Source organism: Eublepharis macularius, chromosome 5, assembly GCF_028583425.1.
Source record: "Eublepharis macularius isolate TG4126 chromosome 5, MPM_Emac_v1.0, whole genome shotgun sequence".
Lineage (NCBI taxonomy): Eukaryota > Metazoa > Chordata > Lepidosauria > Squamata > Eublepharidae > Eublepharis > Eublepharis macularius.
Window position 1 is genome coordinate 74,437,581 of NC_072794.1, and position 16,465 is coordinate 74,454,045.

At 41.9% G+C, this 16,465-nt stretch overlaps 1 protein-coding gene across 2 annotated transcripts in view; it reads left to right on the forward strand.

Annotated features, from left to right (window-relative positions):
* The window catches only part of WLS (Wnt ligand secretion mediator), a 59,261-nt gene extending 49,164 nt beyond the window's left edge, over positions 1–10,097 (forward strand). The window contains exon 12 of one of the 2 annotated variants that reach the window (XM_054979631.1): positions 2,836–10,097. In XM_054979631.1, coding sequence (XP_054835606.1) covers positions 2,836–2,945 — 110 coding nt within the window. In that variant the 3' untranslated portion in view covers positions 2,946–10,097. The remainder of the gene's footprint in view (positions 1–2,835) is intronic. The other variant, XM_054979632.1, reaches the window with a different exon arrangement.
* The last annotated feature ends 6,368 nt before the right edge of the window (positions 10,098–16,465 follow it).

Below are 16,465 nucleotides of genomic sequence, written 5' to 3' on the forward strand. Positions count from 1 at the left end.
TTAGACTGGGCATTTCCAGTCCACCAATGGGATATTTTCCCACTACTTTATTGTGGACAAAAAGTTGCAGTCACCTGGTCTTTGCCACCCCCATTCATCAAGCATTATGCCATTGATGTAGACTCCAGAAGGGACGCAGCTGTCAACAAGGCAGTCCTGAAGAGTCTTTTCCACTGAAGAGATACTCACTTGCCTCCTGGGTAAATTAGCTTGCTAATATCCCATGTGGGACTGCACAGAAGATACGACGATGAAAACAGTGTTGCACTTACCTATAACTTTTGTTTATCAAGCGTTCTTCTGTGCAGGCACACATCCCTCTCTCTTTCCCTGCTGTTTCTCTTTATTATTGTTAATTTTCCTTCTACACCGTCCGCTTAGAGAACTGCGGGAGAGAGCTGCTCACCACGCCTGGGGAAAAGTGCATGAAAAGGCTCGGCAAGTTTCTCATGCCTTTAGGAGCTTCAGAATATCCACAGCTGGCCTGCTCATGCGCACTTCCCGTGTGTGCCTGCACAGAAGAACACTCGATGAGCAATAGTTACAGGTAAGTGCAACCTTGTTTTTTGTATTTCAGTATCTTAAGCTCTACCGGCTCTTGGCTATGATAATCTTAGCAACTGTGAACATATTTAAAATCATTGCTCTGTACTTTGAAGGAATAGAATCTGGTTAGACAAACCAGGCCTACTTTTAGGTCTTCTGGAAAATCCAGTTCAATCAGTCAGAATATATTTATCACAAATTTTTGCAAGAAAATTTTTATACAAGTTCACATGACAGGTACATGTGCCTATAATTAGCATCTAAGGCTCCCCATTTCCAACACACACATTTTTGTGTGTCTGTAATCTTAATCAGTTTGTGGAGCTAACACTTTATAAAATTTTCCTTTCATGGTAACACATATGGTTGAAGCTAACTCCATCAGAAAAATAGCCTTGCTATTTATCTTTAGAAATTGAAGATTTAAGTATATTCTTCCAGTTTAAGAAAAATTGGCTAATATGTAGGAATCATTTATAAAAGACACAAATAATAGATACCAGACCTTTAGTTTCTTTCCTATAGAAAATTAAATTTTCAAAGTTAATACTGTACAAATATGTGACACTGGTCTCACGTTTCTGAAATACCAAACCTGAAAATGTAACCAATAAACTCTTAATATTCCTTCCTAAGTTCTTATATGAACTACATTGACTACCAGACATTACATCCATAAGCCCAGGACAATTGCCATTTAACTAATTGGAGCAAGGTATAGAAAACTGGAACTCCTTATTACAAACAAATAAAAGAACTCAATGTTGAACACAGGACTGCTTACTTTATCTCATACCTCTATATCACCTTTATTTCATGCCTTGAAAGCATCTTAAATTAAAGAATTTTGATACATTTATGATTCTTTCTCATACTTGAGATATACCATGGTAAGTATAGCAAGAGGATATTTGCATTCACTTGCTCTAAAAAAAAATGGCACTTTTTTTTCTCTGTGGAACTATCGATGCCAAGTTTTTAGTTTTAACTGATATTTCATTATACCAATATTTTGACATTGTATACCTTCTTTTTTCCAGAATAGACAAGGCAATTCTTCTTTTCTTACTTGCCTAAATAAACTTAGTTATTTTTGCCAATTTTCAAAAAGATAAGAAGGTAAAATAATCATTTTTACAGATTCTGTTTTTCTGAACCTGAATGTTTGTAATAAAGATAATGTAGTCAGATACTTTCTAATCTGGGCACAAACTCTTACATAGTTATTCTCAAATATATTTGCAGGGTATCTGCCTCTTATACCCCACAATTGCGCAGAGCGTTTGCACTTGCCAGGTGCAATGCTATCCCTTCTGCAGTCACCTATGGCAGATATAATAAGATCACATATTCTGCAAGACTTTGTGCTTGTAATTCAAATTCAGTTGAGTCGGTTCCTCATATTTTACTTCATTGTTCCCAGTATGCTGATATTCGCTCTAATCTCTTAGACCCAATTTTACTTAATATGCTGGGTCATTTGGAGGCCTTAATGGTGTACCATCTTCTGAATGATTCATCATCCTAAATAACTGAAAAGGTAGCCTTATTTTTAAGTCTGGTAATCAAGGATCGATTGAAAATCGTCTAACTGTTTATACTCAAATTACCCTTGTTACCTTTATATTTGTGTACTGTATTGATAACCTAAGATATGCCAATAAAGGCTTTGTTGTTGTTGTTGTTGTACATTAGCAGGGTTGGAAGATAGCCAAATTCCTAAACTATGAGCAGGAGAGGTAGACCAAGTAAATTCAGACTCTTATGAGAATTCATCCTTCATCTGCATATTCAAATTTAATGCCAATAATTTTTTCCCCTTTTGTTGACTTAACAATATGATGATTTGTCAGGTCAGAGCGGTGGTGGTAGAGAGAACCTTCAAATCATAGCTGACTTATGGTGACCCCTTGATGGGGTTTTCATGGCAAGACACTAACAGAGGTAGTTTATCTTTGCCTGCCTCAACAACCCTGGTTTTCATTGGAGGTCTCTCATCCAGTTACTGACCAAGGTTGATCCTGCTTAGCTTACAAGATCAGTCTTGCCTGGGCTATCCAGGGCAGGGCATGTCAAAGCAGTACATTACTGTTAAAAAAACTTTATTTTTACCCTCTTGATACTTTGATTTTGTCTCCGCATTTCTGCTCTAGGTTCAGTACCTATGGCAAAAAGCAATGCAGATAAAGAATACCCTTGCCCTGCACCTATTTCCTTTTTATATGTGTGTGGGTGTAGGTCAGTTCTCCAAGGGTGTGTATTTATCGGAAACATGGCTTTAATTCCCAGGTGACCTGGGTGTAAGCAGTGGAGAAGAACTTCAGCTTACAACAACTATCACCCACGTAGATGGACCAACAGAGGTTTACAAATTGGCTCGCAAGGAGGCCCAGGAGTAACCAGTAAAGCGCAGCTCGTCAAGCACAAATGGATAATAACAGATGGAATGATAGCAGTATTTTCCTGTGAGGGTGCATGTCTGAAATCATCCTTAAAGTACTTGTGTACTTTCACAGAATGGTGGCAAGATCACTGGGATATGCTTCTTGATAATAATGTGTCTTAGGGAGAAGGGAATGGCATCAGTTTTGACCCCCCCCCCCACAATTATACTCCTAGTTTTGCTTTGGGCGTTAATCCCAGGGCAAAAAGAAGAGGAGGAGTGGCTTAGTGAAATGACAGGTGCCCATTTCCTGGGTCTGACCTTTAGGTCACTCTCAGATTAACATATCTGCTGCTCTCTCTGCTATAGAAAATGTTGAGAAACAGATCAATACTCTGTTTCCTAATTCAAGGTTTTGTTCTGTATTCCCCATGCCTACATTTAGAACCATTTTTGTTCTTTATTTATATTGCATGTAGCCAGGTCTGTTAAATATTTATGTACTTTGGTAAACTCATCGTGACTTTTTATAGTCTAGTGTAATACTCACTGCCTTTTGTAAAGTTTTGGTACAAAAAGGCTTTTCTGCTTGAAAGCTGAATCTCATTTGCCTGTGTGTATGTGTGCCTTGAGCACTAATAATTCTTTATGGTGTAGATATCTTTTTTATATGCTCTCACTAAGTATGCTTGTATAATGCATAATCCATGGAATTGGAATAGAGAGTGGGGAGGTGGGGTTCAGGCCATGTTTTTAATGCTACAAGTAGTCTTAGGAATACTGTCATTTTTTTGTACTATGAATAAAATGTACAATATTGTTGCCTTTTCTCCTTTGCAGGAAAGCATGTAGCTGTAGTTCAACCTGTTTTCTTAATCTATTTAAAGTGAATGTGCTGGAGAACACTGACCCCTGATGGCAATCCAAAGAATTCTCTTGGGCTATTGTCGCCACAGTTTAACCACTGTAAACCTACTTTAGGCAAAAGAATGATACACATTCAGAAGAAAGACTCACACACACGTCTTAATAAAGATTCTGCCCACCTGTTAAATATTATATGCCTAGGCTCCTTTTCCCAGTGCTAGAGAGCAAGAAGATTTCAACACATTGTTAAATATTATGCATTACCTATGCTTTGTGCCATTGTGCTTGGGAGAACTTGGGGTTTTCTGGGTAGGTATTATTTAGCAGTGACAGATTTGCTTACTCTAACCAAAGTCCTTGTGGCACAAACGTCCCGTGTTGTACATTATTAGAGGCTTTTGGCCATGAAATTAACAATGATCTTCTTTGAGCAACAAGAAGTTAGGTGTGTAAATTCTGTCAGGTGACTTATACAAACAATCCAACCCAGGAGCTATTTTTTAAAAAGTATTTGGATTGATATAATTAAAGGGGCAGCTTCTCCATTTTCCATGCTGGTGCTGCTTTTGCTACAGTAGTAAGGGAAAAGTGAAAACTGGGTTGAAAGCATAGTCTCAAGATGGATGCCATGCTGTTGGGCATCCATCTTGAGAGTGCTGAGGGCTGTTTCTTCCAAGTTCTGCTTGCTAAGGAGCTTTTATTCCTTTTCTTTGGTTAAAATACAATGACTCTCATTCCTTCTTTTGTAATGTGCTATAATCTATGCTGCCACTGAAGCATCAGTTGGAAGTTCTCACAGAGCACTGTCTTAATTCATGTCATGTGTAGCGCTCATTCTTAAAGCACATTTTCCTTTTTTGCATGGCCTCTGTAAGATTCCAAAGCAGTAGCTGTGTTAGTCTGTTGTAGCAAACAAAAACAGAAGGCCAGTAGCACCTTAAAGACATTTATTCCAGCGTGAGGTTCTGTGAGTCAGCATCTGAAGAAGTGAGCTCTGACTCATTAAAATTCATGCGGGAATTGCTAATCTTGCTGCTGGATTGTATAGAATTGACAATTCTGATTAAATGTTTTGTTCCTGCTGTGCTGTTGCTCTTGGTCACCTGCAGAGATTATGCATTACTGGTGCCTTGGCCAGTGGATTCACTTTCAGATATAGTTTACAGCTGTCCCAGATGACCTACGGAGAGTGCTTTAGAAAAGGTTGACCAGCTGCAGTTAATAACCCACCTGCCACCTCCTCTGGCTTGCCAGAGTGACTGGTCCTTAAGGGGTATTGTGGTATCCTTTTCAGTATAATATTTATGCCCTGCCTTTCTCTTACAATTCCAAAAATCAAAACCCAAAAATGCAGTAAAACCTCATTTACATCCCCATTCCTCTGCAAGGCAATGCTTACAGCATAAACCCCATTAAAGGCCTTCATAAACAAAAAACGCTCTTATGTGACTTTCTAAAAAGTCTTTCCTCATTTCCTTAGGGAACTCATTCCTGAAGTTAGAAGCCACTACAGGCTCTAGTCAATTCTAAATGGGATACCTTGGGGGGGGGGTCACCTAGAGGGTGGCAGCCATCAGACTGTAGTTAGTGCATGGGATTGTATGGAGGGAGAGAGTCCTTCAGATATCATGAAAATCTGTAGCCTGCAAAGACTTTTCTTCCAGGCATTTAAGAATGTTTGGGTCCTCTAGAGAGGTGGTCAAGTAGCATTGCCACTTTTTGTTTTTGATAGGCTCTGCTGTTGCATGACAACATGGTATATAGATGTAAAGGAGGCAGAGTTTGCCCTGGCATGGACACCTGCTAAATTTCTTTAATGAAGCTGCTGAGACACAAGAGCAGTGCCAATTAAAGTGACAACTGGCTTTCAAGTTCTTTATAATTAAGTGGGAAGTGTCTACTTTTCGAGGAGCTTATAAAGCCAGGCATTATTAAAATGCAAATACAACTGTCTTCTGCATCCAATGAATTTCCAGTCTACTGTGTAATGTGGTTAATTTAAAAGATGGTTAGAGTTAGGTGTGTGAGATGGAGAATGGGGGTGCTGAGGGGTAGAGCGGGGGGTTTGTCCTGGACCTCATACTTGAAGGATGCTATTATCAGCCAGTTTTATGAAACAGATCTTTCTGTCAAAATGAATAATGATAAAACACCAAATATCAATAAAGCACAGCAAAGGAGAAATCTAGAGAGCCGGTGTGGTGTATTGGCTGGTGTTGTGTTGAATTAGAATCTGGAAGAACCAGCTTCAAGCCCCTGCTTTGCCAAGGTCTTGGGCCAAACACATTCTCAGCCAAACCTACCTCACAGTGTTGTGAGTAGGGTTGCCAGTACCCTGGTGGGGGCGGGAAATCCCCCCTCCCAGCTGCCACCACTCACCTGGGATCTGGCAACCCTAGTGAGGATAAAATGGAGGAGAGCAGAACGGTATAAAAGCAAAGCATAAATGGAGTATGTAAATAATCAGTATGAAAAGCCCCTTTCGTTGTTCATCAGAATCTGAAAGATATCCTCAATACCTTTTATCCTTTATTAAGTCTCTGGCCAAGGTCGTCCAGAATTTGGAAGTGGCTTGTCACTGATATGCTGGTGACACATTTTTTAAAAATGAGAAGAATCAAAATCTACAATGTTCTTTTGCAATGAATTAACTGATTTGAAAACAAGTTATAGTTGGTGGCTGGCCTGTTGTCCCTCGGACTTCATGTTTTGGCAGTAAAGTCAGCTACTCCTGTATCTTAGTAGCAACAACAGTATTACTCATCCCCCCCTCCAATTTCCCATCTGTTTTCTGAGTATGGCCAAGTGTCTTGGATAAATGATCATTCAACAATCAACTCTGGCATGTTGTTACTGACTGATTTTGATCCTTAGTTGGATTTTATCGGTCAGAAGTTTCTTCTGGAAAGTGTTGTTCCCAAACTCAGAAACCCCATTGAAAATAAAATCTGCTGGCAACTGTGGGGGGCGGGGGGCGGGGGGAGCGGGATCTTTCTTCCAGTTTTCTTCATTTAGAAAAGTATAGCCTATCAAGTATATTGAAGCTATTTGCTGCCCTCCATGGGTAGCAAGGGGAAGTAATCGGGTTTAAAATTAAATCACAATAAATGTTTGGATTGAACTTTTGTTATATTCACTAAATAGGCTGTGGCTGTGTGAGAGAAGGGAGTATGTTCTGTTTTGTTTCTCTATTTGTTCCACAGGAAGGCTTAACAGTGCATTTCAAGTTTAAACTAAGAATAGAACTCCTCTGGACAAAACCCAGCACTGTCCTGCACAACTGTGCTCATGTAATCCCCATGAACTAGTCGGTTTAGCCCAGTAGGGGAGAGTCAATGTCTGGGAGCTGAGCAGCCAAAGAGAAGGCTAGTTGCAGAGGAGCTTGATAAAATTTTGTGTGCTCTTATCACCTTGGATAAGGGCTGTAATTCCCAGGCTGAAGACGGAAGCTTGGGTTCCACTTTGTTCCATAATCAAGAGGACTGTAGCAAAGAACTCTGGCATTTGGTGAGACCCGAAAAGTTGGATCTTGCTTATCCTGAAATGGTTTCAAAAGGTAACCAATTACTTGGCTGAACTTAAAGATGTTATTGGCCAGTCACCTTTTCTCAGCCTAACCTACCTCACAGGAATGTAATGAGGATAAAAAAGTGATATGATGTAGGCCACTGGGGAGAAAAATGGATATAAATGAAGTAAGTAAAGCTTTGTGGCTGAACAGAGATTTGAACCTGAGTCTCAATCACATTTAGTTCAATCACGCCAGAAGACATTTTAGCTCAGAGGAAATTACGGAGAGTTGAGTTGTGAGCATGGTTTTGAGGCTGCCTATATATACATGTTTTATTATTTTCAGGATCTGTCCTAGAGTTTCTATTTTGTGACCCAATAATTGACTCAGTTTCTTTAAGTTCCAGACTCATCAGTTGTGGTTTCTCCAACCCATTCTTCTCCTTTATACTATTTGATGACCACTCTCTTTTCCTATTGCTGTTTTCTATACCCAAAGTCCTGTCCTAAGTGAAGGAGACTGGTTGGCAGGACCACCCAGAAAGTACACAGGAGAAGCTGTGGCTACTGCAGCGTGTATCCCACCACTCTGCTCAGCAGTGTTTGAATCCTCTTTCCAACATAAGGAGTCTTCCTCCAACTTAAGTGGCTCTTCCTTTGTTAGAAGAGCTACTTAAGTTGGAGGAATGCTCCAGGTTTTGCTGAATGGAGTGGCTGGATACATGGCTGAACTTGCTGTTTCATCTAGACATTTATAAGTAAAGCACCAGTCTCCAGATTGCAACCTAGCAACCCAATCCAAGGAAATAAGCAGTGGGTGCAGAAGCAGAGTTTACTGACAAACCAAATTCATTTAAAAATTAATTCTCAGGCCATTTTCCAACTACGCAACTATGATGCAATTATATGAAAGGCCTTAGTACTAGAACTGATGCAGATTAGTTTTCTTGGCAGCAATCCAACCATCATCATACAGAACGGGCATAGTTAATTGATGATGTCTCAGGATTTTACTGTTCTCTGATTGGAAAGAGGGGAGATCTATTGCTACCTTGTCTGAGTTTCTTATAGTTTCATACAGAAAGGCAGAAATTGTGTGGAGGAAAAGAGTTAATCGCCATCTCAGTAAGGGAGGGGATGTTGATGCATGTGAGTGTGCATCAAAAGGTTGGAATTAGCTTGCAGCCCCCTGCCAATGAATGGAAAAGAACTCTGTTCAAAGGGCAGGCGAAAAAGGCTTTCAGTCACCATGGTTATGCACTCCTGTTCTCGGGAGAAAGCCAGCGGAAGCATTAATCAGCATTGGTCGTGACCAGACTTACAGAGCCCACACACTTCTTACGCCAACTGATTGTAGGCTTTCAATCCCAGTCAAAAGAATGGTGGGAGCTGAATGTGAGTTGAGAATAGGTTCAGACCACAGGCAAGTTTGGGAATTGGCCTAGGCCTAACATGTATGCTGTCAAGTTGCTTTTGACTTACGGGTGATCCTAGGAATTAATGACCTCCAAAATACCCTATAGTTACCCATTTATTTCCTTTGGACTCTTAAATAAAAATTCAAAGATTAAAAGTAACAACAGAATCAACAAAAATAAAACCAGCTGTAAGTGGTCACACTTGCCCTCATGATATTAAGAAGGCTTACAAATATGGTAATATAAGCCCCTTTCATGTGTTTAAAACACAGACAAACTGCCTGGTTAGGCAGGAGATTGAAAAGTACTGAAATGTGAGGTGAAGTAAGACTAACTCAGCCCCACACCCTGGAGTTGTGCATAGCCATAGAAAAATTAAGGTCTCCAGAAGTGCTTGAATGAATCCATCCAGACACCCTGCCAATTCTACTCCACTCCTACAACAGGGCCTTTTTCTGGGGAAAGGGGTGGGGGAACTCTCACCTAGGGCAACTTCTGGCAGGAGGGAAGTGACATCATGAATGGCACTGCAGTGCCCCCCCGAGAAAGAAGGAAAGACATGGGAGGAAGGAAGGGAAAGAAAGAAAAAGGAGGAAGGAAGGAAAAGAAGGAAATACATAGAAAAAAAGGAGAGGGAGGAAGGAAATGGGGAGGGAAGGAAGAGAAAGAAAGACACGGAAAGAAGGAAGGAAGGCTTCAGGTGGGAGGGGGGAATCCCCCTCCTCTCAGCTGAAGTTTAAAGCCTGTTGGGGGCTTCCCCAGCTTCAGCTGGCCACAGGGAAGTCTTGGGCTGCAAGGAGAGGTGCCAGAATGCCATTCCACCATGCTTCAGCTGAAAAAAAGCCCTGCTCCTACCATGGCCTCACCCATCCAGCCATTGTGGATCAACAAATAATCTGTTTACACATATAGTTCCTCTCAGGAAGACCTAATCAAACCTTCCTAGTTCATTGTCCCACCTGGACACCTTTTGCCAGCTCTTCGTCTTGCCCCAGGGACAGCTTTTCAATTCTTTGTCCCACCTTGAGAACAACCATTAAGGCATTGTTTTAGGGGAGATTCTCACTTCTGCCTCAGGACATGTTTCACAGTATATCTGTCCTGCCATGTGCTCAAGTGTGTGTGTGCTCTGGACCTTCCACACGCCCTCAGTCTGAGGCAAGTCTGAGCCTCTCTCTTCTTGCCACGAAGTGCTGGTCACAGAAGCTGCTCTCCCTTGGACACCCGCTATCTTCTGAACCTGGTAACTATAAGCCCAACTCTGCAACTCTCCAATTTTCCTCCTTGTTTTTCTAGTTAGCTGTGTGTGTGTGTGTGCTGTGTTTTGTATACAATTGACCTGTAGTATTTTAAATAAAAACTTTTTCATTGAACGTCTGCCTGCTTATTGAAAGGGTTCTTTAGAGGAAGGTATCCTCATATACATAGGCGCAAAAGATCCCAGTTACCCCCCTCTTGCAAGCTTCTTGTTGCTAATTCCCCCCAACTCACAAGGAGACCTGCTCACTGGGTAACACAGCAGCATAAAATCAATCATTGGTCTGATTAACATACACAGTCAATTTAAACTAAATAGTCTTTTAAAGAGTACAATTTTCAACATATTTATTTACCATGTGGATGTGTCAGAATAATGTTGATCCTCCTAAATTTCTCCTAAGTACAGAGTTGTTAATGTATGACATCCAATCAGATTTATGAAATATGTTGCAACAATGCACTTACACACTTCAATTTGCTATATCAGCGAGCCCTAGTGTGGTGCCAGTGGGCACTATGGTACTCACCAATGTGTATGCTGGTGCCCCTTCCTAATTTCTCAAATCTTTCCCCATAGCAAAGAGGCAGTCCTGATTTTCCTCCTCCTCACTGAAGCCGGAGGTGCTTCAGAAGAGCTCAGGAGGAATTATCTTTGTGTCTGTAGGGAACACCAATTTGGAATCAGCTACCTCCATCATAGAAGGCAGTTGGCTTGGAACCTCTTGACACAGCTTGGCGGAATGTTGGACAAGTGACAGTTGAAAAGTCCATTGGACAGCAGTCAGAGAGCGAAGCTGCGAGACCAGGATGCCTACATTTCCCATCAAAACTTGAGGGAAGCAGACAAGTGTCCAATCTGTGCCTTTTGTCACTTGTGGTTCTGCTCATAGTGACTGGCCCCATGGCAGCCATTTTGTGGTGGTGCCCACTCAATTGTAAAAAGTACTCACAGGCTTAATATGGTTAGAGACTCCTCTATACCAACCAATGCATAAATGCTGCGTTATACAACTATTTTACAAATAAGCATTTTTCTTTATATGAAAAAAGAGTAAACTAAATGCAGGACCACCAAGTGGATAAGGAAACACTTCAGAGACAAAGCTTTGGGGGCCTGGAAGCTGGACAAATTACTAGTTTAGTTGTTCAATAAAATAGTCCCTTTACTGAGCCAGTTTGGTGTAGTGGTTAAGAGTGTGGGACTCTAATCTGGAGAACTGGGTTTGATTCCCCACTCCTCCACTTGAAGCCAGCTGGGTGACCTTGGATCCGTCGCAGCTTCTAGGAGTTCTCAGCCCCATCCACCTCACAGGGTGTTTTGTTGTGGGGATAATAGCATACGTTGTAAACCACTCTGAGTGGGCATAAAGTTGTCCTGAAGGGCAGTATGTGAATTGAATATTATTGAAGAGGAGAAGGTATGACCTTAAGAAAACCACAAAATCTGTCAGCCTAACTTACTTCACAGGATATTTATTTATTTATAGTCCTTGCTGAGACTCAAGGCGGATTACATAGTGTGAGATTAGTACAATCAGTATCAAAGACATTTCCATACAGTGTCAAGGCCTTTTCTATACAGTGTCAAGGACGTTTCCATAGACAATGCCATAGGATAAATAAATACAGTTTACTAAGACATAGCATTAGCAAGGATCCAATACAGAGTTGAAGAATTGCTGAAACAAAACAATCAATTATAGGACATATTAGACAGCATGAAGCACAGGTAGCATATAGGAGTACATATTTAAAGCAACAGATAATACATAAAGCAACATAGTGGTGAAGTCTATTGTCCCTAATTCATTAGCAAATCATCTGAGACCCCCCTCCTTGCAATACTTCCTCCTAGTTAAGTAAAAAGCCTTTTTGAATCATTCGGTTTTGCATTGTTTGTGGAAAGCCAGGAGAGTGGCGGTTCTCTTGACCTCCTCAGGCAAGTCATTCCACAGGGTAGGGGCCACCACAGAGAAAGCCCATGTACAGGATGCTGTTGATTTCGCCCATGTGCCGGCTGGCACCTCCAGGACGCCCTGTTCAGATGAGCGAAGTTGTCGTGGAGGGACATAGGAAGGGAGGCGGTCCCATAGATATGCCGGACCAAGGCCGAGAAGAGCTTTGGGGATAAAACGGGAGCAGAGTATATATACACTGCCCTGAGCTCTTTAGAGGAAGGGTGGGGTATTAAATAGAATAAAGATTTATAGTGTACCTAGTGAATAGGGTAGATTGATTCAGTTGGGCCATGAACTCGAGCTTCCTGCAGCCGCCTCCTGCCTGCCTTCACCAGACAATCTAGAGCATTTAACTTGGCTCCAGAAGCAAGCAATACTTTCCCAACTAGCATTGCCAACTTCCAGGTAAGGCCTGGAATTCTGGAATTACAACTGCTCTCCAGACCACAAAAGTCAGAGACGGGCAGCTTGAGGAAGAACTCTATCACATTATATTCCCCCTAAGCTCCCTCTTCTCTCCAAATTCCACTGTCCTCAGGCACCACCCCCAACCCTGCACGAACTTCCAAATGCTAAGATGGCAAAGCTTAACATTCCCCCACTAGTGGTTGGGAATTCCCCACTGCCAGTGGGTGTTTCTTGCCACCCCTCAATTGGTTGGTGGGGGGAATGGTGGGGAGGGGGCATCAGCAGCATCCCATGCACACAGAGAGTGACATCACCAAAGTAATGACATTGCCAGTGAGCGGCCCCCCCACCACAACTTGATAAGTCCATCATCACCATCAGTCCTTGATTGGTCAATGGATTCATAAGACATCATTGACCATGCCTGTCAAACCTTCTTTCCCCATTAGGTGGGAGAAGAAGAAAAAACTCGCCAATTAGCACCTGTCTCAGATTAAGACATTTTATGGTAACTAATTTATCATAAATTAACTGGATACTGACTCTTTACAGCTTTAATTTCCTCCTGTAAGGAAATTGCTAACCTGAGACGTCTTTATAAGAAAATAGCTGAACATAGGTTCAGAACTTAAGTATTGTCAAGTTGTGACTGCAGAGCTGATTAGTAACATCCAGGGCTTTTGTCTGCTGGAACGCAGTGGAATGTAGTTCCAGCACCTCACGGAGCCGAGAGCTGGAAGAGGTGGCAGCAGCAGGTGGGCGCCCACGTGGCCTCTCTGCTGGGCCTGCCGAGCAGCCTCTCTGTCCTGGTGCTGGGAGTTGGAAGCGGCGGCAACGGTGGGCAGGCACCCATGTGGCCTCTCTGCTGGGCCCACCGAGCAGCCTCTCTGTCCAGGCGCTGGGAGCTATAGGAGGCAGCTGCGGTGGGTGGCCGGCCGAGTGGCCTCTCAGCTGTGGCTATGGGAGCCGGAAGAGGCAGTGGCGATGGGCAGGTGGCCTAGTGTGGGTGAGCAGTCAGCTATCTCCGAAAAAGACAAAAAGAAAGAAGGATTGTGAATAATCAACACAGACTGTGATAATATTTACTACTTATAGTTCTCTTCATGTAGAATTTCTTTACCATTTGGACTCTTGGATCTTATGTGGTGGTCTATAATTGATTGATGTGTATATATATATTTGTATGATATTTATTGTTATTTATTTATTTTTATTTAGAGCACTTCAGCACAGTGCACTTTCTATATAAATGGATAAATTAAAAATTATAAATAATTAAATATATTTATGAATGTAAATACTTTTGCTGCACCTTTGGTTGTTTTCCCTTTTGGGGTTGGTGGGTAGTGTTCTTATTCCCAGAGGAACCTTTCTGTTGTTAATTGAAAGAAAAGCTGCAGCTTTCCCATTCCTCCAAATAATAACTTTCTTTCCCAAAGAAAACTAGACCTTCTTAATGCCCTGTCCTATAAATGTTTCCTGAGTGTGAATTATAGTAGCGCCTTCTAGCAACTTTATCTGATATGTCAACTACATCAATTCCTTGAAAAATATGTGTTTAGAGAGCCCCCAAACCTCTGAATTTTGGGCACTGATCACAGCCACCCCAACAATTAGGCATGTGGGACATGCTATCCTTTTAGTTTTGAGACCGAAAGAAAGAGAATTCACAATGCAATTGTCTGCTGGGGAGAAGAGCGGTGAGGAGGACTTTCTCTCCCTTGGAAAAAAGCCGCCTTGAATTTCCTGCCTCCTGTTACATCCCCTAGCTCCCAGAGGAAAACCCGAGCCAAGGCTTTTTGAAAGAGAAAGAATCCCTCCCATCGCTCTTCCCCTGGCAGCGAATCACATCAAGCAGCTGTTCTTTGTAAGACTACCACTACACAGGGAACCTTGCAGGACCTGACATGTGAAGAACATGTGTCTGCCATCTTGTGTAGTCTGGCTGTGAGACAGTCTCTCAAGGTTGACTCACTTGGGAACTCTGATTTGCAAGTGGTGTTGATTAGTTAAAGAAACAATGGCTGCACCAGAAAGCAGAAAAAAGAAAAACCAGGTGCAAGGTAAAAGGATTTATTAAGGGTTTTTTTATCCTTATGCATTCCCCTTTAAGCTTCGTCAGGGAGTATTTCAAGCTTCACCTCAAGCAATGAAATGAATGGTAGCTCTACTTCTTGCATAGGGATTTTAAAAAACCTCAATAAATCACCTTACAACCTGGTTGATTAGCTTAGCTAGCACATTTTAGGATAGGCCAGTGCCTGTAATTACTCACAACACTGAACCAAAGTTCAGCCATTCTTCTAGAACCCTGGCCTTAACTGGCAACTTCCATACATTCAACTTGCATGCCTAATAGCTTCTAAACATATAGATGTAATTAAGGTTAGCAGCATTAATCATATAAAAGCAGGATTACATAGACATTGGCTAAAATCTCAGAATACACATCATAGTCTTAATGGACATCATCAAATGACAGATCTTGCAAAGACAGAGCATATTCATGGTAACGGAAAGTCATGTGACTTCCCTCCCATACTGTGTTTGGATTGAGTCCAGGTGGAGTGAGGAGCCCCAGAGGGAATCTTTGAGTGCTTACAGTGGCTCTTGGCAGTCTAAGGAAAAGTTTTTTTAAGATGGTACCAAGTGATAGTCACTAGAGCCACACAAAATGAAACAGTTAGAAATATGCCTGGAATTCTCTGCTTTATTAAAGTGGCTTCCAGAATGGTGAACCAAATCCAGGAAGTCAAGTTAGAGTGGCATCCTCCCACTGAAAAGCTCATGTGTATCATTTTGGTTCTTACTGCACAGTGGCAGCTGCAGACAGGCAGGTACTGGGCCAGCAGCATCTTGTTTTCCTAAATGACATTTTACCAATTGGATCCCAAGTGGAGAGAGTCCTTATGTTACACCTCCTAATTAACTCTGTTGGAGTGTAGGGAGAATGTGCACATGAGAGTATCTTTTCTTTTTTGCAACACTACCTTGGCAGGTTTGTCTTCCCCACTCTCATCAGGGCACTTGCACAGTTGGTCACTGTGAGGAAAAGTGCTGAGGGGCAGGGTGCAAATGGTCTGTTCAATCAATCAAACTTGATAAAAGTCCTGGAAAACTTCAATCACAGGCTGCAATCCTAAAGACACTTACCTGGGAATAAGTCTTTCATGTACTCTCTTTCTCTAAGCCAAATAGCAAACGTGTTCCCCAATGTCATTTCAGCTCCATCACAGTTCCCCATTCTAGTTTTCTCTTTAGGTTTCTCATCCTACTGCAACGCTCCCCTCCCCCCAGCATCCACCCAAATGTTATTTTAAAAAATCCTCAATATCAAGCTTAAGCCCCCTGAGATCCATTGGGCTACTCAACCCTTTCAGAAACAATCCTGCCTGTTCCCAAAGCAAGAAGAAAACTTATGGGAAAAACATAGGTCTATTTGGGTAGGGGGGAGGGATTCAGACAGTCTGCCTGCCTGCCTGCCTGCCTGCTTGTCTGCACTTGGGCGATGGAGAAGATTTGTGAAGATTAATGTGAGAACACCCCATTTTGCAGCAGAGTGCTGCGCATCAAAAGGAAGAAATTAGATTCACCCCACATCATGGGAACAAAACTGCAAAGCACAAGGAAACGGATTCACCCCACATGGGAACAAAACTACAAAGCACAAGGAAACATGGCAGCAACAGGCAACAGCAGGATGCAAAGGTAACAATTTATTGGAGCTATAACAAAAAAAACCCGAATGGATTAGATGCAAATTGGCAACGCTCTACCCAGAAAAAACCAATAACAGTACATGGTTCTTTTGGAAACCCCTGATTTTATCAGTGCAGGCCCCTAATAGTTACCAGTTTTGTTAATGGTAATCAATACCTATAGTAATAAACAGGCTGGATCCTGTGCAGGTTATGAAAGCAGTACATGGGGCCATCCACAGCCAAAGTAAGGGTTTTCACATGCTTAGGGGACTCTCCGGGTGTGCCAAAAATATGACTACATAGGCTTGGCTCTAATAGGGCCTGAAAATGGACCAGAGGTAAGAGTTTGAATATACTTATCCCCCAGTAAAAACAATACAGTTTGGATAGACCATATCCTCATCCACTTGTGCA